The sequence below is a fragment of the Chanodichthys erythropterus genome, chromosome 20, assembly GCF_024489055.1.
Source record: "Chanodichthys erythropterus isolate Z2021 chromosome 20, ASM2448905v1, whole genome shotgun sequence".
In the NCBI taxonomy this organism is placed as follows: Eukaryota; Metazoa; Chordata; class Actinopteri; order Cypriniformes; family Xenocyprididae; genus Chanodichthys; species Chanodichthys erythropterus.
Genome location: NC_090240.1, coordinates 37,711,645 through 37,732,911, shown reverse-complemented (window position 1 = coordinate 37,732,911; position 21,267 = coordinate 37,711,645). Strand labels below are relative to the sequence as shown.

The 21,267-nt window shown below is 35.6% G+C and overlaps 1 protein-coding gene across 1 annotated transcript; it reads right to left on the bottom strand.

Moving 5' to 3' along the window:
* Window positions 1–355: 355 nt before the first annotated feature.
* plod3 (procollagen-lysine, 2-oxoglutarate 5-dioxygenase 3) lies at window positions 356–20,694 on the bottom strand. The gene is made up of 19 exons (XM_067371268.1): window positions 20,456–20,694; window positions 17,571–17,662; window positions 16,632–16,768; window positions 16,226–16,389; window positions 16,029–16,141; window positions 15,895–15,958; window positions 12,437–12,534; window positions 10,616–10,717; window positions 10,396–10,527; window positions 8,716–8,837; window positions 8,501–8,605; window positions 8,159–8,284; window positions 6,108–6,249; window positions 5,884–5,997; window positions 5,731–5,802; window positions 5,522–5,626; window positions 5,277–5,423; window positions 3,984–4,109; window positions 356–3,581 (listed from the first exon to the last, which is right to left on the bottom strand). The coding sequence occupies exons 1-19, from the start codon at window positions 20,535–20,537 to the stop codon at window positions 3,426–3,428; spliced, it is 2,199 nt and encodes a 732-aa protein (XP_067227369.1). The 5' UTR covers window positions 20,538–20,694; the 3' UTR covers window positions 356–3,425.
* Window positions 20,695–21,267: the final 573 nt, after the last annotated feature.

Genomic DNA, 21,267 nt, shown 5'->3' with positions numbered 1-21,267 from the left:
AAGAAGGAAGGTTTCACTGTGTTACTGCGTCACCTGCATGAGGAGAATGACAGGAAGAGAAGAGACTGTTTATAGTCATAATTTTCATTTTGTTTTTGCGCACAAAAAGTATTCTCATCTCTTCATAACATTAAGGTTGAAACACTGCAGTCACATGACTGTTTTAACAATGGCTCTACAACCTTTCTGGACCTTGAATGTGGGCATTTCGTTGCTTTCTATAGGCGATAAAAAAACCCTCTCAGATTTCATCAAAAATATCTTAATTTGTGTTCTGAAGATGAACAAAGGTCTTACATGTGTGGAACGACATGAGACGGAGTATAAAAAAATGACAGAAATTTCATTTTTGGGTGAACTAACCCTTTAATACATGAACCCTATCAATGACATAATACCCGCGTTAATCTCGGTTTCCGGTTTTATTTTGTCGAAACCACAGAAACGCCAAAGACGCTTTAATATATTATGTGTTTTATTAGACAGATGAGCAACTGTTTGGATACATTTGTCGAGAGAAATCTAATCATACTATATAGCTAAACACATTTAGTTTTATTGTTTCAATCTTGTTTTCTTGATTTACTGTGAGGACCATGTTGTACCATGCCTAATATGGACATAGCAGCTGCCGAGCGAACGCACAGAGTAGCATTATAACAAATTTGAACACACAAATGTGTGTAATATTTTAAAACAGAGCTGCTTTACATCACATACGCTTGACCTGAAGAAGCAGCGACTGCGGCATAATAAAAGCTGTTGTTGATACTTTTGACGCATTAGCAATCACTCCATGATTTTATATTGCTTACATTTTTAAGTGAATGGAATAGAAATATTGAAGCTAAACATTTCAATGTTAAACATTAATGTTTTAAACATTAATGTTGTGCAACATAGTTATATATTATTTTACTGAATTACAGAGCTTTAATAATAAAGTTGTGAATAAAGCACCACTTTTTCAAAAAAAATAAAACATTGAACATTTGAAAATAGTTCCAAATAGTAGTTTAGTTTATATTACATCTTTAATCAGCACCATAAACTAGTGATTTTGACTAAATTTGCCCCTAACAGAAAGGCTTGTAACAGAAGTCAAGTGGTGTAACCGGTTACACCCCTTGACATTTCAATTTAAAATCAAATTTGACAGGTATTATCATGGACACCTATGTAAGCACATGGCCTTGGTGGAAATATTTCAAATGTAATTTTTAAAGTTAATACACATTTTTATAATAATGATGAATTATCAATGTATTCATGGGGTCATACCATTTGACATGTAAACCTAACCATACGCTAAACGCTATGTCAAATTATCTCATATTTTAAAGACAGTTACTAACCTTTGCATGCAGCATTTAGTGTCACCAGGGGTCCCTCTTTGGGATATAATTTCCTGTCACATGGTGTTCTTGCACAATATTAACAAAATGGCTCCTTGAATGGTGGTTACACCACCTTGACACTTCAGGAATTTGACTTGACTCCTATGATTCCCCAAATTATTTATAATATTCAGAACAATGGTGTTAAATTTATTTTTATTTACTATTAAATTGTAAGATTATGCCAAATTACCTTATATGGTGTTTTATTGAGAATTTCACCTTTTTTTTTTTTTTAAACAAGATCAATTAGTTTTTACGGTTACACCACATTGACATTTTTGCAATCAATCCCCAAATATTCTCTCAAAATTGATTAAAACCAGAAATTTTAGACTTGGTCCTCAAAAAAGAGAATGTATGCAAGTAATTTGTTAATTTATTTTGCAATTTTTACCCTTTTAAATTTAACTAAAACTATAAGGACACAAAAAAAAAAATGTATACAGGGTTTATTTAGTTGTAAATGGACCTAGACTTTTTTTTTGGTGGTTACAAAAACACATTATTACTTTATAAACTCCACAGACCCCAAGAACAACAAAAAACAAATGTAATTTTACTCTGTTTATGTCATATTTGTTCAGTTTTTGAAGAATTTATCAAATCTTTTAAATTTAAATAAATAAATAAATATTTTGTTGAGTAGGTTTTTATACAAAAACAGCTTTTTGTGTAAAATTCACTTTATAAAAGACCCACATTTCTAACTTTCATTCATGGGGATCACATGGATAATTTGACATGGTTTAGTGTGAGATTTTTGTCCATCTTTTGGAAAATGCAGTTATAAAAGTAAAAATAATCACTTTATCCAGTAGATGCTGCAGATCGCCACTATTTGCTGAAAGACATCTTTAGTATTTTTCAGTTTGATTCATATCTAAATATTATGGAATCACAATTATAACAATAAAAGCTACTTTTTGACAAAGTTTAGCTTTTTTTTTTTTTTTTGCACTGAAAAAATAGGTTTTTCAAAAATGTTGATTTTGAGGATGCATTTTGTCCATTTTCTAAGCGGGTCTCATCATAATGTAACAATATTGAAAAACTGATTTTTATCAGTACAAAAAGATGCTAAACTTTGACAAAAAGTAGCTTTTATTGTCATAATTGTGATTTCATAATATTTAGATATGAATCCAACTGAACAATACTTGTGAAAAGATGTCTTTCAGTTTAGTATTTAATTCTATGTAAGTATGTTTAAGTATCAATTTAGTATTTAAGTATTTAATTCTATTTAAGTATCAGTTTAGTATTTAGTATTTTCAATATTTAAACTTTTTTTAAAAATGTATTTATATAAGTAAAACATTCATAAACAGAGTGGAATTACATTTGTTAAAAAAAATAAATAAATAAAATTATTTTGTTACAAAATTAAATTAAGACCCAGAGTATACTTCCCAAATGAAGACCGTAAAAGGGTTAAAAAGTATGTGCGAGTACTTACCTTCATTATCTATAGTCTAGCTTTTTGTTAAAAATGTTTTTTATGTAACTTACCTTACATTCAAGTGTTGGAAGAAAAAAAAATGCATGAAGCTAGAATATTAAATATTAAACATTTTCTGTGCCATTTTAGGTAAATCAAGCAGAAAAAAAACAATTGAATTGGTGCTGTAAAGTACACAGAATTCTAAGATACATTTTTGAATTTTACAGAGAATTCTTCCAGTTAATGCCCGCTCAGATCAACCCACTTTTGTTTCCAATATTTATTTTCAAGATTCAACAAATAATTTAAAGCGGTTTGTACAAAGCTTGATTACAAAAGCTATTTCAGAAAGTACTGCTCTTTAAAAAAATCTGTGACTTGAATATTCTATAAAAATCAAGTAAAAATACTCTTTTCATCAAGCTTTAAAGTTAAAATCTCTTAAAAGGAGTGAATCTCTGACCTCACGTGTGCCAGAGATCGTTTGTAACAATCCGTTCGAATGTAACATCCGATTTTCAATTTACAGAAAAAGCACAAACAAACAAACAAACACGCACAGACAGACAAAGATCACATGATTTTCAAGGGTCAACGAATGACACCATGATGTATCGCGTTCCTTGCGTGGTGGGAAGACCCTCGTGGTAGTGCGTTAACCGGCCCGGGTGCATAAACGACCAGCCCTTCCTCGGAGACTCGACCTTACAATCATAACGCAGAAACCGGCAACCTCCGCCCTGACACACACAAACACACAAACCTAAAGTCCCGCTGTCGAGTGTAGAAATAATGTCTGAATGAAAGTGTAAAAAGGGGTTTGTCTGACACAGTGTCCTAACCAGACACGTCTTTGCGCTTGCAGAGACTCCGCCCACACTCTTCCGATTGGCTGTCATTTTGGGTTGATTTGGTTGCAAATACAGCGAGTTTACAGAGAGACTCCGCCCACACTCTTCTGATTGGCTGTGAAATCTGACTGATTTTGTCATGTTTCGTAGTCTTGTCGCATCTGGTGTGACAGACAAACTGCGTGTCGCTGGAATCTCATCGCATTGCGTCTGGTTAGGACATGGTGTGAGGGTTTATGGGTCGATACGCTCCATAAATAACAACCGAAGTCAACGTAGAGTCCTGCTTACCTCATAATCGGTGCCTTTGCTGTTAAGCGCGATGTTAATGGTGAACGTGGAGGAATCGTGATGCGGACGGAGCGACGGCTGCTCATCAGGACGATAACGAACCACAAAATTCATCACAGCCTGAGCCTGAAACACACACAAATGTTTGTGCAAACGATACTGAATGTATATCTGCTTTAAATTATTTACTAACGTGATTTTGTTTTTGTCCCAATCAGAGGACATCATTTAAATAATCATGTTTCCAATCAAATATATTCCTTTATATTTACACTGATAAACATTTTAAAGGGTTAGTTCACCCAAAAATGAAATTAATGTCATTTATTACTCTCCCTCATGTCGTTCCACACCTGTAAGACCTTCATTCATCTTCTGAACACAAATTAAGATATTTTTGATGAAATCCGATGGCTCAGTGAGGCCGGAGCAATGACATTTCCTCTCTCAAGATCCATTAATGTACTAAAAACATATTTAAATCAGGTCATGTGAGTACAGTGGCTCAATATTAATATCATAAAGTGCCGAAAATATTTTTGGAGCGCCAAAAAATAACGACTTATTTAGTGATGAGCGATTTCAAAACACTGCTTCAGAGCGTTATGAATCAAATCAGCGGTTTGGAGCGCCAAAGTCATGTGATTTCAGCTGTTTGACAGGAGATCCGAATCATGATTCGACACAAAAGATTCATAACGCTCCGAAGCTTCCTGAAGCAGTGTTTTGAAATCGGCCATCACTATATAAGTCGTTATTTTGTTTTTTTTTGGCGCACCAAAAATATTCTCGTGGCTTTATAATATTAATATTGAACCACTGTACTCACATGACCTGATTTAAATATGTTTTTAATACATTAATGGATCTTGAGAGAGGAAATGTCATTGCTCCGGCCTCACTGAGCCATCGGATTTCATCAAAAATATCTTAATTTGTGTTCTGAAGATGAACGAAGGTCTTACAGGTGTGTAACGACATGACATTAATTTCATTTTTGGGTGAACTAACCCTTTAATACATGAACCCTGATGCAAAAAACCTCAATCACAATTTTGATTAAAATCATTGTCCAATTCAATATTTGATTCAATTCATTCATTGAAACAAACTGATGTTATGTAAATGACCAGCCTATTAAAAATAAGGTCCTGTTACACATACTTACCATAGTAAAAACTATAAATTATGCATAATTACATGCAACTAACCCTAAACCACAATAATGAATGGATGTTACTCAGCATACGGGCAGCAAATGAACGGCTCAAGCCGAGTGTGTGAGCGCCTCACCTTCGGAAAGTATCCTGGGTAGAGTTTTTCTGTCACAGGAGCGATGTAGTCTTTGAGGAACTTCAGCCACTCTTTCTCAAACTGGATCTGATTCATGTGAATATCAACCGTAGGAACGTTTTCATAACCTCCAGCTAACCGTTCGTCCTGAGAGAGAAACACACATATGAGATGCTGGGTTACACACAGACGCACACACACACACACACACACACACACACACACACACACGCTCACACACGGACCTTGTGTCTTCCTCCAGACCATCCGCCAAAATCCTCCATGGTCTCCACAAGCTCGTCGCACATTCTGTCAGAGAATGCTGGGAACCAGTACACGTCTGGACAGGGCTGAAACACACAGATTCATTACGATTAATTCTTTGACATGCGCTATATAGTTCCAGTCCCAGTCACTGATCCACAGCTGAAAAAGAAACAAGACACAATCTCACCTGCTCCACGACGTCCTCATCATCTTCGAAAATCCTGGAGTAATTCTCATGGACGTATTTCTCTCTCCAGTCCTGACATCACACACACACAGGGTTAGTCTGCGCTCACATGTTCGTCTGTGCACACGTGTGTTTCATGAATGAATCTCTCACCACTGGGTTGTCGAATATCTGCCACATGTCCGGATGAAGACGACTGATGTTGTAATTGGTGGAGGAGATCAGACGGCCGAACTCATCCCTGTTGGACACAAACATGAAGACGCCCTGCAGGAGGAAAGGATTTGTGATGATAAACGTCTGAAACACTCTTTTATTCTGTTTTTATGACTGGATTCCCTCTGCTCAAGGTGTGAATCACAGAGCTTTATAACCACCTGCTCACGGACGCTCTTGCAGAAGATCATGTCTGGGTCCATCCCTTCCTGCTGGTAGAGAGAAACCGCAGCTAGACGCGTCCGTAGAGTCTCTCCGCGGATCAGATAGACTTGAGTGATGTAGGGAACGTTCCACAAACCACTGAAGAACAGGAAGAGGCATCAGGAGGCATGACAACTGATGAACTTTTACACCGTTATTGAACTGAATTGAATTGAACATTGACACTTATTGTATATTGTACTACATAACTAAATTGAATCAAACTGAACTGATTTGAATTTGTTTCATAATTGATGAATTTTGCAGTATTGAAACTGTCATTGATCTAAACTGAACTGAATGGAATAACGTTTCTGTTATTAAACTGAACTGAATAAACATTGAACTGAATCAAATTGTTCATAATTGATGAATTTTGCATCACTGACACTGTTATTGAAGTGAATTGAGTTAAATTTAACTAAATTGAATTCATTTCATAATTGATGAACTTTCCAACATTGACATTAATAGTGAATAAACAATCAAAATGAAGTGATTTGAAATCATTTCATAATTGATTAATTTTGCAACACTGACACTGCTGTTGAACTGAACTGAAACAACATCGAACTGAATTGAATCCGTTTCATAATTGATCAAATTTGCTACATTGACACTCTTATTGAACTGAACTGAATCAACACTGAACTGAATTCAATTTGTTTCATAATTGATGAATTTTGCATCATTCATTGTTATTAAACTGAATTGAATCAACATTTTTGATTCAACATTATTAATCAATTACCAACATTTGTTTCATAATTGATGAATTTTGCAACATTGACACTGTAATTGAACCAAATTGAATCAAACTGAACTAAATGGAAAATTTCATAATTAACTTTGCATCATTAATTCTGTTATTAAACTGAAACATTTATTGAACTGAATTGAATTTTTTATTAATTGATTAATTTTGCAGCACTGACACTGTTATTGAAGTGAATAGAGTTAAATTTAACTAAATTGATGAACTTTGCAACATTGACATTGTTATTGAATAAATTGAATCAAACTGAACTGATTTGAAATCGTTTCATAATTGATTAATTTTGCAACACTGACACTGCTATTGAACTGAATTGAATCCGTTTCATAATTGATGAAATTTGCATTATTCATTCGGTTATTACACTGAATCAACACTGAACTGAATCGAAAGGTTCATAATTGATGAACTTTACTACATTGACATTTATTGAACTGAATTGAATTTCTCATAATTGATTAATTTTGCAACATTGACATTGTTATTGAATAAATTGAATCAAACTGAACGGATTTGAAATCGTTTCATAATTGATTAATTTTGCAACACTGACACTGCTATTGAACTGAATTGAATCCGTTTCATAATTGATGAAATTTGCATTATTCATTCGGTTATTACACTGAATCAACACTGAACTGAATCGAAAGGTTCATAATTGATGAACTTTACTACATTGACATTTATTGAACTGAATTGAATTTCTCATAATTGATTAATTTTGCAGCATTTACATTGTTATTGAATAAATTGAATCAAACTGAACTGATTTGAAATCATTTCATAATTGATGAATTTTGCAACACTGATACTGTAATTGAACTAAATTAAAACAAACTGAATGGACAATTTTTCATAATTAACTTTGCATCATTCATTCTGTTATTAAACTGAACTGAATCAACTCTGAAATTAATTGAAAGGTTTGTAATTGATGAACTTTGATACATTGACACCGTTATTGAACTGAATTGAATCAACATTGAAACTGAATCAAATGTTTCATAATTGATGAACAGTTACATTGACACTGTTATTGAACTGAATTGAATTAAATTTATATTTAATTTCATAACTGATGAACATTAATACTGTTATTTTCCTGTTTATAACTGTAAATCTGCTTTAAAAAACAATCTGTATTGTATAAAGCGTGATAGAAATAAAGCTGACTCGACAACAACACTCGCTACACTGATAAACACACACAAGGGCAAAGGAAAGGAAACTCACACTCTCTTGCTCTGGACGATGTCGATATAGTCCTCCGAGCGCGAGTAAAAGCCCTCCGGACTCAAAGCGCCCCAGAAGTTTGACCAGAGCTTCCCGTGCCGAGACAGCATGGGCGCGATCACACCCCTGTGAACATCAGTGACAAACATTTTGTAGATTGAATTATTATTAATATTATCATTATGTGGAAATTTCTGTCATAATTTCTTCAGGATTAAACCAAACTAATATTTTAGCGGTTTATAGTGAAAATCTTTGCATTTCAGTGTTTATCTGATGATTTTAACAAATAAAATGAAATACAGCAGAATCATGATGCACGTCTGCTGTTCGTTCACTCACTTGTTCTCTTCGATGAGAATCCGTAAAATATCAGGATTCGTCAGAGCAACATCAGAGTCAATGCTGAAGAAATAATCGCAGGAGACGTCCTTCTTACACGCCTCCCTGAAACACAAACACACAGCCAATGGAATCATGGAAAAGATCAGCTTACTGAACAGATTCAGCCATCAGGACTGGTCATTTCTGACATGTGTGTGTGTGTGTGTATTTACACTGCCATGGTTCTGGCCTGGTCCTGTCTGAGGTTTTCCTCAGGTCCGATTATTTTCGCCCCGGGGAACAGAGAGCGATGACGCGTCCAGAACCGCTCAATGTGCTGCTCGTGAAACACAACCTGCAAACACACACATTTGTTTCACTATATTAGTGAGGACTTCCATTGATTTTATATCGATATTCAGTAATGTGATATATCACGATATTGTTATCGTGGGCACTTCAAAATACCGTAAATAATAATTTACTACCAATTATTAAAATTGTTACAATGCATTTAAGAATACTTTCCTCATCAACTGTATAAAATGCACAACACCGCTGTCAAAGGGACACACACTCAGATGTAAACAAGCCCAGCGTGCACGAGAAGCACAACGAGTGAAGGAGACGCGCTGAATGAAAGTGCGCGTTCACTCTCTGACAGCAGATGGAACAGCAGAAATGCAGCGGTTACCCCGGAAACCCCGCAAACAAAGCAACTAGTGAAGTTTTTAAAATGCTTCAAACAGACATTCATTTTTGTAATCTCAGTGTTGTTCATCACAGCACCAAATACTCAATACTTAAAGACTTAGTAGGCTATTTATTTGCAAACTTAAACATTTTATATTTTAATCTGGACTACAACACACCCTAATGATTGTGATTATTTGTTATTGTTCAGTAAAACTTAAAGACATACGGCTTCATTAGTTAACATGTTAATTCATTAAACTGACAATGAAAAATACTTATAAAGCATTAATTATTCTTAGTTACTGTTAATTACTGTTTAATAACATATAACTTATTTAATGGACCTGAGATAAGACTAACAATGATCAGTTGTGTTTCTTAACTAACATTAACAAAAATAATACTTTCTGTAACACATGTAGCTATTGCTCAGTCTTAGTTAATGCATTAAATAATGAGATCTTATTGTAAAGTGTTTCCTGTTGATCTTTATAATTCTTTTGCACTTTAATCTGTTTGAAAATTTTACTTTATATATTTTTGTGTATTGTATTATTGTATTTAAACATTCAGAGTTCTTTTTGTTATTACAAAACCGTTCTTAAACCTGTTATACTGACACTTTTTTTTGCAACTTATTTCAATATCGTGATAATACCGTATATACCGTGATAATACCGTATATACCATGATAAAAGCTTCAGCAATTATCGCAACATGAAAATCTGATACCGTCACATGCCTAATATCAGGATAATGATATTTTCTATGGCCTAACCCAAAAACCATCACAGAAGACTAACACTAGATTTTAAAAAAAACATGTTTGGGCCTTTTTAACAAGTGAGGACCAGTAAAATGTCTTCATCAGTCGGTTGTCATAATATTCCACTATACAGTACAGATCAACCTGCACACACACACACTCAGACTGCATGTGTCGACATGCAGGTCATGTGCTTCACCAGCACATGTGTGGACAAAGCAGAGCACTGAAATAGATGTTCAGCGCCTCGTCACGCTGCTGGCGTTTTAAAAAACGTGGCGCTCCCATTGAAAACAACGAGTAAACGCTTTGGTGGGCACACGGCCTCAGCATGAAAGTTACACAGGTCACATATAAGCTTTACCATAAAAGATCATTCAAAATATATATCCAGCTTTAACAGTTCTCTCAATGACACTGAAATAACCCAGTTATGAAGAGCCATACGTACGTTGTTGTGTATGAAGAGTCGCAAGCGTGTGTGTGGGTAGTTAAGAGTCGCGAGCCTCTCCAGAAATTCTTCTAGAAACGGCGTCGGCTGCTCAATAAACACGGCAAAGTGAACCAGCGGCATCTCCTCGTCCTACACAAACACATCTCCATTAGAATTCATCCTCCTAAGTCACATGACACAGATCTGTCAAACTTATTGTGTTGGTGTTGACACTCACAGACAGATGACTCAGGTCCAGCAAATCATCGTCGCAGTTTCCACATCCGTGTTCGTACGTCCACGCCGTTGGCACGTAGTTACCCAGATAATTCAGCTGGAGCTACACACACACACACACACACACACACACACACACACACACACACACACACACACACACACACACACACACACACACACACACACACACACACACACACACACACACACACAATGGTTAATGTCTCCACAATCTGCCTTTAAAGAGAGATCGTAGTATCGTTCAGTTCTGGAGCCGCCATCCAATAGGGCTGTGACGCTAGGCATGACAACCACGCGGAGTGTCACCAGCGGTAGTGTGACATCATAAATATATATATATCTCAGAGATTGCGTTATTTTACGTCATTGATGGAATTTTTTTTAGCAGTGACGGAAAAAATCTGCAGCCCGTCCGTCATTTTGACAGATTATGTAATTCCCACCCCTTTCCAGTAGGTGGTGATCGCGCTCCAGTGTGGCAGCAGAGCGCGAGTTCAGTCTCCAGAATAAAATGTAAACGATGCGTTTGATTACACACAGATGAGCACCCAGTTTAAGTCAGTTTTATAATAATAAAATTACTTTGTTATTTTTCTTGCCGACTATACGTTAACGAATGGCTTTTCTGAGGTATAATGTTATGTGACATTGTTTGCAACACTGATTAACTGACGTGATACAGATTTCGGTAAGCTACTGTATCTTTCAACATATTTTTTTATTTTCATTCATGTTTATTTAGTTCAAGATGAAAACTGTAAAGTGACGCAGTCTTTGATCAACTTTCTTTTCGTAATATAAGTAAACGCATAGCCTATGCCCATTTGATTATCCTCTAAGTACGCGAATAAAAATGAAAACGTGGACGAAATCAGAAGCTATTAAATGTCTTATCTTTAAAATATAAAAATTAAAATGACGGGTAATTATTGATTATAATGGATTTTTTTTACGATCCTGTTCATCAAAACGACCTCAAAACGCAAGTCAAATGCAACCTCTGATATATATATATATATATAGATATATATATATATATATATATATATATATATATATATATATATATATATATATATATATATATATATATATATATATATATTTATATTTATATTTATATATATATATATATATATATTATATTATATTATATATATATATATATATATATTATATATATATATATATTATATATATATATAGATATATATATATATATTTATATTTATATTTATATTTATATATATATATATATATATATTATATTATATTATATATATATATATATATATATATTATATATTATATATATATATATTATATATATATATATATATATATATATAAACACAATCCCACCACGGTAGTAAAAATTTGCCACCGTCACAGCCCTACCATCCAAACATACCGTTCAGCGCGATGTTCATTCACATCACATGAATAAGAGTGCATACACACACTAAAAGCCTGTTACTAAGTTCTGTTCTTATTGCGCTTAAATGATCAAATACATACAAGGTTTACATAAACACAGAGTGTACACAAATAAAAATGATGTTTTAATCTTATCTGTATGACCATAAATGACATTTTAAGTTTATTTCCGCTGTTATAATGAGACAGAATCATCTGGCATTGTGCCGATTTGTGTCGTGGACGTCTGTATCGAACCGTGACTTCTGAGTACCGTTATACCGCACAAGTCTAGACACCAATAGAGCCTAATGAATGTCTGTACGTTAAATGCGGGCGCCGTGGAAACAGAAGAATTACTGTGCAGAATGTTTGCATTTACCTTAGTTGGCCCGTTGCCATGGATAACGACAGGAAGCGTGTCATAGACCACGTTCCGAGCTCTGACTCTGGATTTCTCAAACTTCAGCACCACTTCCTCTGGAAAAACACACATCCATCACACCAGATCACACACACAGAAAACAGGCAGAATTAGGACTGGACTACAGCAAACTACAGTGTGTGTGTTTTAAATATGAAATATGAAGACATTTCATGAGTCCTCATTTTAAAAATAGCTTTAAAAACACACTAAACAATGTTTTATTAAAAATGTTTCCTGTGATGGGTAGGGTTTGTACAATATAATATAATAGACAGTTTGTACAATATAAAAACCATTACGCCTATGGAATGACCTCACTAAGATGGCAAAACAAACCTGTGTGTGTCTGTGAGTGTATGAGAGGGTGTGTCTGTAAGAGTGTGTGCGAGTGTGTGTGTCTGTGGGTTAGTGCTGGGCGGTATGACCAAAAATTTTTAAGATTCTGGCGGTTTGAAAGTGTGTCACTTTTTTTTTTTTTTTTTTGCATATTTTACTGTCATGAGTACAGGGAATAAACACTGTAAGGACAAATACAAAATGTTTTAAAAATGTAATCAAATCAGTTCATAAAGCTAACAATTTAGTTTAAACTCTCTGGAGTCTGAGGCTGATTTGGGGCCTGGAGAAGGTTTGACATGCCCTGACATGTGTGCTTTTTTCAGTTCTTCATAAACATATTAATGGAAAACGTGTCATTACACTGTATTCAGCACAAACTAGGCTACCATAATATGTGAGGAACATGTATGTACATGTTTGTGTTTTTGAAGGAATAACGTTTATGCATGGTTATTGAAAAAACAAAAAAAGTCACAGAAATAAGGCCAAAAATATATATTAAATCTGTGTTTACAAGACTTCTGGGTATTTGAGGTTGTAGGCTAGAGTTTTTGCTTCAAAATTATGTAAAAATTATAATGCGCTCTGTACACCTTTAGTCCACAAATTATTCTAAAGAAAAAGAGGACATTTCAGGAATGGTGTTTTCAATTCATACTTGCAGCCGGAGGGCGCTCTCTGTGCACGTTTAGTCCACAAATTATTCTAAAGAAGAAGAGGACATATCAGTAACTAACGGTTACTTTGACTGTTTTACTGACTTTAACATCCACATAGAAAATGCAGAATCCAATATGGCAAAAGAAATCATAACTGTTTTGAATACTTTTGATCTGACTCAGCATGTACATGGACCTACACACAATCGTGGACACACTCTAGATTTAATTATCAGTAAGGGTCTAAACATTTCATCCATTGTCATTAAGGATGTAGCGCTATCTGATCATTTCTGTATTTTCTTTGAAATTGATCTGTCCGACTGTTGAAGCTAGATCTATCTCGGTCAAAAAGCGATGCTTAAATGAGAACACTAGTGCACTGTTTATGAAGGCTACATCTTTAACACCAAGCATATCTGCAGACTCTGTTGATTTTCTCCTTGATTCCTTTAACTCAAAAGTACAGAATGTTATTGATAACATTGCTCCTATGAAAGTCAGGAAGAAAAGTGGCAGACAAAAAGCACCATGGAGAAAATCAACAGCAGTGCAAAATATGAAAAGACAATGCAGAAAAGCTGAGCGCATGTGGCAAAAGACAAAACTTGAAATCCATTATAACATCTATAAATTCATGCTTTCGATGTGGAATTAGGCAAAGCTAGACAGACCTTCTTCTCAAATATTATAAACAGAAACTTAAACAACACCCGTACTCTTTTTGCTACTGTACAAACCTGATCAAGTCATTTAGAAATACCCAGGGTTCACTCAAAGCAAGGAGAGTCTGCTTTTAGCTGTTACGCCAGCCGCAGCTGGAACCAGCTTCCAGAGGAGATCAGGTGTGCTCCAACAGTAGCCACATTCAAATCCAGACTCAAAACACATCTTTTTACCTATGTATTTGCTGATTGAGCACTGTGCTATGTCCGAACTGTTTGCACTTTATTTTATCTTTTTATTCTTTAAATTCTTTTCCTGTTTTTATTTCATTTTTAATGTATTTTTATATCTTTATGTATCATCATGATTCTGACTTTTAATGCATTTTAAATCCAAATAGCAAAATTATCTGTTTTTACTGTTATTTCTATTCCTTATGTTCTATTTTTATTCTTCTTCTTTATGTAAAGCACTTTGAATTACTATTGTGTATAAAATGTGCTATACAAATAAAATTGCCTTGCCTAACGGCATGTCTTCCAGAGGTCGCCAACCATGGCTTTTACATACAGATAAACACTTTTCAAGACAATAAATACATGATTGAGACAATGAATGCCTGTATTGACTCATAATTTGCGTCTGAATAGCGCTGGCTCCGTGGGCGTGGCCGCATTAGCGGATAATGAGCTGAATCTCGGACTTCTGACATGGCTCTCTTTTCATACAGATTACATAAACACAGAATTTTTGTTTTCGTTGTATTCACTAAGTTACAGTTCATTTTCTGAGAACTATCAGATTGGAGTTCGTTCAGAGGGAGAGGACAGATCATGCATCATTTTAGTTTTCTTTATTTTGCAAAAAGCACAACATTGTGTTTTTACTCTGAGTGTACACAAATAAAAGAAGACATTCTATAGTTTCAATTGATATATTACTTCTGTCTCTATGACAAAAAATGACGGAGTATTTTAAGTCTGTTTTGCTGCAATGTAAAAAAAAAAAAAAACCTGCAAAAAGCGTCTGTGCGTTTTCAGACCTCAGGGAGTTAAAACGTAATCAAATTAATTTAATTAATAATATTAATAAGTAGGCTACATTTTTACTGTGCAATATCTGTCATTTCAATGAAGACCTTTGAGTTTGTGTTTTAATAAACAGTGTTATTATTATTATTATTAGGCTATTATCTCTATTAATCGAAGTAAACTCAACTGACCCGTTTGATTGACAGGCGATCTAACCAATCATAACGCCGAATCCACCATTTCCGACAAAGCAGTCAGGAGTTAGAAGATTAACCTCGGTGGACTTTAAATTGAAAAAAGGTGTGTACTAACGTCTTTCCACGTTTGAAACAGCATTCCCTCTGATGTTCATTCATGTTTATTTGATGCTATAAATGAACTAGTAGGAAGAGATGATCGGTTCACGAGCCGCTGGAGATGAGCCACTACAGAGATCTGTCACGACACATTAAAGAGCCACAAAACGGTTTTTATTGTCTGAATTTATTAGAAAAACTATACAGTTTTAAAGCTGGGACTTTGTTTAATATCATCAGTAACCTGCTCTGTCTTGTCTATGGACTTGTTGTCAGTGTCCTCTTTGCTCCGCGATGTATTTTTCACTGCGTGTGGCGTGACAGCGCCATGGCTTGTCTGTCCAGCACTGCTGTGAGTGTATGAGTGAGTGTGTGAGCAAGTGTTTGAGATTGTGTAAGAGAGTGTGTGTGTGTGTGTCTACCTATGGCTCCATTGAGATTCTGAAAAATGTGGGATCTGTGGTCCAGCGTGATGTTGAACTTCCTCTGGAAAAGAAAAACTGTATTTAGCAAGAACAACTTTACACATCATTCACACACACAAACACACACACACCCTCTGCTCTTTGTCCAGGTAGATCCGTGTGTAAAACAGCTGGTCATCATCATTGTCCTTGTATTTCCACTGCTGCACTATCGCATAAATCTCAGGAGCGAAGCCGATGAAACCTAAACACACAAACAATCACATGGGCGTTAGCTGTCATGCCATTTCCTTTCATTGCACTGACACACACACACACACACACACACCTCCAGAGTTGAGGTAGCGTTTGCCGTGATGCACAGCTGGGTATTTGGACGCGAGTCTCTGGTCCGGCCAGCAGAAGCCCTCGGCGGAGAACACCACGCGATGAGAGAAACGAGAGAACTTCCTGAGCAGCTCCTCCGGACCGCTGGCTAAAATCACATCATAACTACACACACACACAACAATCATGTCAAGAGCACAAAAACATACATACACACATCTAATTTATCTTACATATGCAATGAACGTCAACATGAATGAATGTATGTTATAAAGCATTTTAGACACAAATGAAACCTCACACTCACTCAGGTTCGAAACATGTCAGGATGTTGGTAATCGAGTTACATATGAATAAAGAACGGAGAAATCAGGTCACTGCATTGTGTTTATTGTGTGGGAACACACCTGTCTACAAACATGATGACAGTGTTCTGTTTGTCTTTGTGTTTCTCTAGTTCTTTCTTCAGCCATCGAACCTTCTGACCTCCACCGACGGTCCGAGCCACGTCACCACCCCTCCACTCCTCACCCAGACCCAGAACCTACACACACATATAATTTTTGCACGTCTACACTAATGTTCAAAAGTTTTGGAATAATTAAAATTATTTAATGTTTCTGAAAAAAAAAAAAAGAGTCTTTTCTGCTCAAGGCTGCTTTTATTTGATCAAAAATACAGTAAAAATAATGAAATATTATTAGAATTTAAATCAGATGTTTTCTATGTGAATATATAGCAAAGTGTAATTTATATCCAGTGATCAAAGCTGAATTTTCAGCATTATTACTCCAGTCTTCAGTGTCACATGATCCTTCAGAAATCATTCTAGCATGATGATTTGATGCTCAAGAAATGTGGTAAATGTGTTTCCATCGCAGTTTATGGGCAAAAAATAAAAACATTTATCCACCTCATTTGAACATGTTTTTTTAATGCTAATTTTTAGAATTTAAGCGCATTTTGGCATTTCCATCCAACCTTTTTTTTTATGCAATATCCCAAAATACGCATAAAAATGGATGGATAGAAACAGACATAATAATCATAGATGTTTCTTGAGCATCAAATCATCATATTAGAATGATTTCTGAAGGATCATGTGACACTGAAGACTGGAGTAATGATGCTGAAAATCACTGAAATAAATTACATTTTACAATATATTCATATAGAAAACATATTTTAAATTCTAATAATATTTCACTATTTTTACTGTTTTTTGATCAAATAAAAGAAGTCTTGAGCAGAAGATTCTTTCAGAAACATTAAAAATCAGCTTTTTTTAAACTACTTTGTGAAGTGTATCATATATATGAGTGTGTCATATATAAGCGATGTGACACCTGAACAGTGTAGTTAAACTGTCGGATGGTCCTCATGAACCTCAGGTATCCGTCGGTCACTTCTGTAGCAGCGGTGATCACCAACAGCTCACCTGACACAGACAGATCGAGTTATAATACATCACTGACCTCACAGTTAGTCACTGACTATATATTTATTGACCGATGTTGATATATACAGTGAACAGTGGACGATATATTTTAAAGGGTTAGTTCATCCAAAAATGAAATTTCTGTCATTAATTACTCTTCCTTATGTCGGTCCACACCCGTAAGACCTTCAGTCATCTTCAGAACACAAATCAAGATATTTTTGATGAAATCTGAGAGGTATATGACTCGTCCATAGACAGCAATATAATCAACACTTTCAAGGTCCAGAAAGGTACTAAAGACATTGTTAAAACAGTCATGTGACTGCAGTGGTTCAACCTTAATGTTATGAAGAGACGAGAATACTTTTGTGCGCAAAAAAAAAAACAAAAAAAAACTATTCAACAATCTTTTCTCTCTCAGGTGTGGAACGACATGAGGGTGAGTAATTAATGACATAAAATTTCAGTTTTGGGTGAACTAACCCAAATAATCCAATAATGATAGGAAATGTGAATAAATATGTGTAAAATGAGTTTTAATTTATTCCCAACTCCCTAAATACGTGAAATATGTTTTTAAATGTTTATTATGTCAACAAGATGGTTTAGTTTTCAATCAGTTAAAAGGTGCAGTATGTAAGATTTTGGTCCACTAGAGGCCTATTCAAAACAAAGGCGTAGCTTGATGACGCCAAGTTTGAGCGTGGAATCTTGGGACATGTGGTCTCCACCTCAACGGACGATGCAAAAGAATAGGGATAGGACTCGGGAAGAAATCATGTTTATTAGATGATGTTATAACGTTACTCTGAGCGTTCGCTCGGCGGCTGCTGTGAGACACTGTTACACACTGCAGTAAGATAGATCCGTTTTACAATATCAGATTAAATGCTGGATGATTGTGTTGGTAAATGACATGCAATTAATTTTCAAACGTATTGTATGATGGAGAAAATGCTGTATTACTGTTAATAAAAATAAAGCTGCATCTGATTATGCTATGTTAGCTACTTCACAAAATAGTGTTTTCTCTGAGGCGTGGTAAAGCATGGTACTCGAAAAAAAAAAAAAAAAAATCAAGAAAATTAGATTTAAACAATAAGACTAAGGGTGCGTTCACACTTGTCATGTTTGGTATGATTTAAACGAACCCTGGTGCGATTGCTCAGATAGTGCGGTTCATTTGAACATATGTGAACGCTGCCATCCGAACCCTGGTGCGCACCAAACAAGCGGACCGAGACCGCTGAAAAGATGGGTCTCGGTCCGCTTCCAAACGAACTCTGGTGCGGTTCGAATGATATATGAACGCAACACGGACCAAAGACATGTAACCGAACCAAAAACAGGAAGACGAGACCCTAAAAAGGACAGAATCCTCACGCATGTCGGTTTTACTTGTCATAGTCGCAAGTTTGCCCATCACAGGCATCAGACGCGCGTCTCCATGCAGCAGATCATTTGTGTGTGTGACGGATGGATTACCGCCGCTGTTTTTACTACTTTACACATTTTATAAGCTCTTCACGAGTTCCCAGCTGGCCAAAATACCATCACATGCAGGCTACGCACAGACAACGAGCGCATTTACCTCAGCAAACAGCATTGTTTTGGATGTTCGGTAAGTTCCGTCTCAAAATAGGCAATACGTCATAAAATCTGACCAATCACGTTGTGAATGTATCCCTAAGCCTTAAGGTTCGGTATCTTTTGGTTCGGTGATAAAATGCCAATGTGAACGCTAACCGGACCAGGACTAAATGTTTTTTTTTTCTTCTTTGGTCCGGACCAAATTAACCAAACTACAAGTGTGAACGCACCCTAAAAGTGTTGAGCTATATAACAACAATTCGTTTTTTGTCTATAAATAGATCAAAACAGTTGTTCTCTTGTCTATTAAAACGTGTAATATTTTAAAGTGTCTTTAGTGTTTCCATGGTTTCTACAAAATCAAACCGGAAACCGAGGGTAACGCGGGTATGACGCCATTGACAGGCGACTCCTCACACGCCTTGGTTAAAACTGCAATTTTCTCTCGATTTACAAATAGTTGCAAACATTTGGGATATTGTAAGTACTCAGGTGAGCAAAATATGTAACACTGACCTAGTAGTTTTTGGATATTTTACTGCAAAATTCTTACATATTGCACCTTTAACCAGACCAATGCCTCTTAAAATGGTCAGATGTTGGTCGATATATGACGAACAACACCAATGTTAAATAAATACTTATACTGTTATTCAGAATATGATCCCAATAGAACTTTCCACAATCCTACTGTGGTTTCATGTAATCCCTTCAAGCCTGAGTGAGCCAGACAACGAAAACCAACTCAAAATACACTAAAACATATAGTTCATCGGTGCAACTGTATGTTTATGATTGATGTATTGATTAAACCATCAGAAAGTCAAACCCAGTTTCTTCTGTAGAAGTTTCTGCAAATCCAGATCTCTTCTTTAGATCCTGAAGGTTCTGAAGGACTTTTTCAACAGTTTGCTTGTTTTATAAACATTTTGAGTCCCTCTTAAAAAATGTACCATGGTTTCCAACAAAATACTATAGTACTCGTTACTGAATAGTGATTCAAACAGCGTGAGAGGCTTTCTATCATTTTGATTTATTTCTTTGTGATGACACTATAGGGTTAATATCGTTTTGCCACAAATTCGCGGTATTTTGACCAAAACAACGGTTAATGACCGTTGGTTCGGATCGGCAATTACAGATTCAAATCTGACTGGACATTTAAATTCAAGACTGACAGGAAATCATAACGGTTCTTACTGGGTTTCCCGGGCCGCGGCTCGGTTCGGCAGAGCTGAACGGAGCCCAGAATCAGGGTCAGGATCACGCGCACCGCAGTCATCGCGCTCGTGGGTCTCTGCACGCGTCTCGCTCGGGTTCGGTTCAGTTTTCACGTCGCTCCGGTGCAGAACTCTCCCGAAGTTCGCGGACTGGGGGCAGGAATTTTACCGTCAACATGAAGAAACCGCCTTATTTCCGTTTGGACAGCCAATGACATCGGAACAGAAGATGACTGACAGAGAAGCAACCAATAGGAAGAGAGAACGCGATGGCTTTCGCCCAATCAGAGCCAGACAAATGGAACGCGATTCTCCCAAAAAATCAACCCCTTGGGCTACAAAAAGAGATATTGAGGGAGGAGTGCCACGTTTTAGGAATAATTTAACGGGTGTTTCTAAAAATATACGTAAATCTATATATATATATATATATATATATATATATATATATATATATATATATATATATATATATATATATACCGATATTTAGTGTTTACATTTACGTGATAATATCTCTTTAATTAGGTATTTGTTATAAATTAAAAAAATAACGATACAACAGTATACATTTGATTTGCACTAGCAATAAATGTTTGGACACATCCACTTATTCTTTATTATGACTATTTTCCACATTTCAGAAAAAAATTGAACATTCATGAGAACTATGAAAGTACTGAGCTTGGGTGGCAATGCCATAAATAGACAATTTATTGCTGCTGACAAATAGTATAGACACTGAAACCTTGTAAAAGAGATTTTTACAACCAACCAACCTCCATACACACA

Bases quoted from the DNA above. Each gene is read 5' to 3' on its own strand.
- plod3 (XM_067371268.1), bottom strand. From the start codon at position 20,537: ATGACTGCGGTGCGCGTGATCCTGACCCTGATTCTGGGCTCCGTTCAG. The intron at 16,390-16,631 runs GTGTGTTCCCAC...GTGTGTGTGTAG, and splicing joins GTCATCATGTTTGTAGACAG to TTATGATGTGATTTTAGCCA. The intron at 8,838-10,395 runs GTACGTATGGCT...GTGTGTTTGCAG, and splicing joins GACTCTTCATACACAACAAC to GTTGTGTTTCACGAGCAGCA.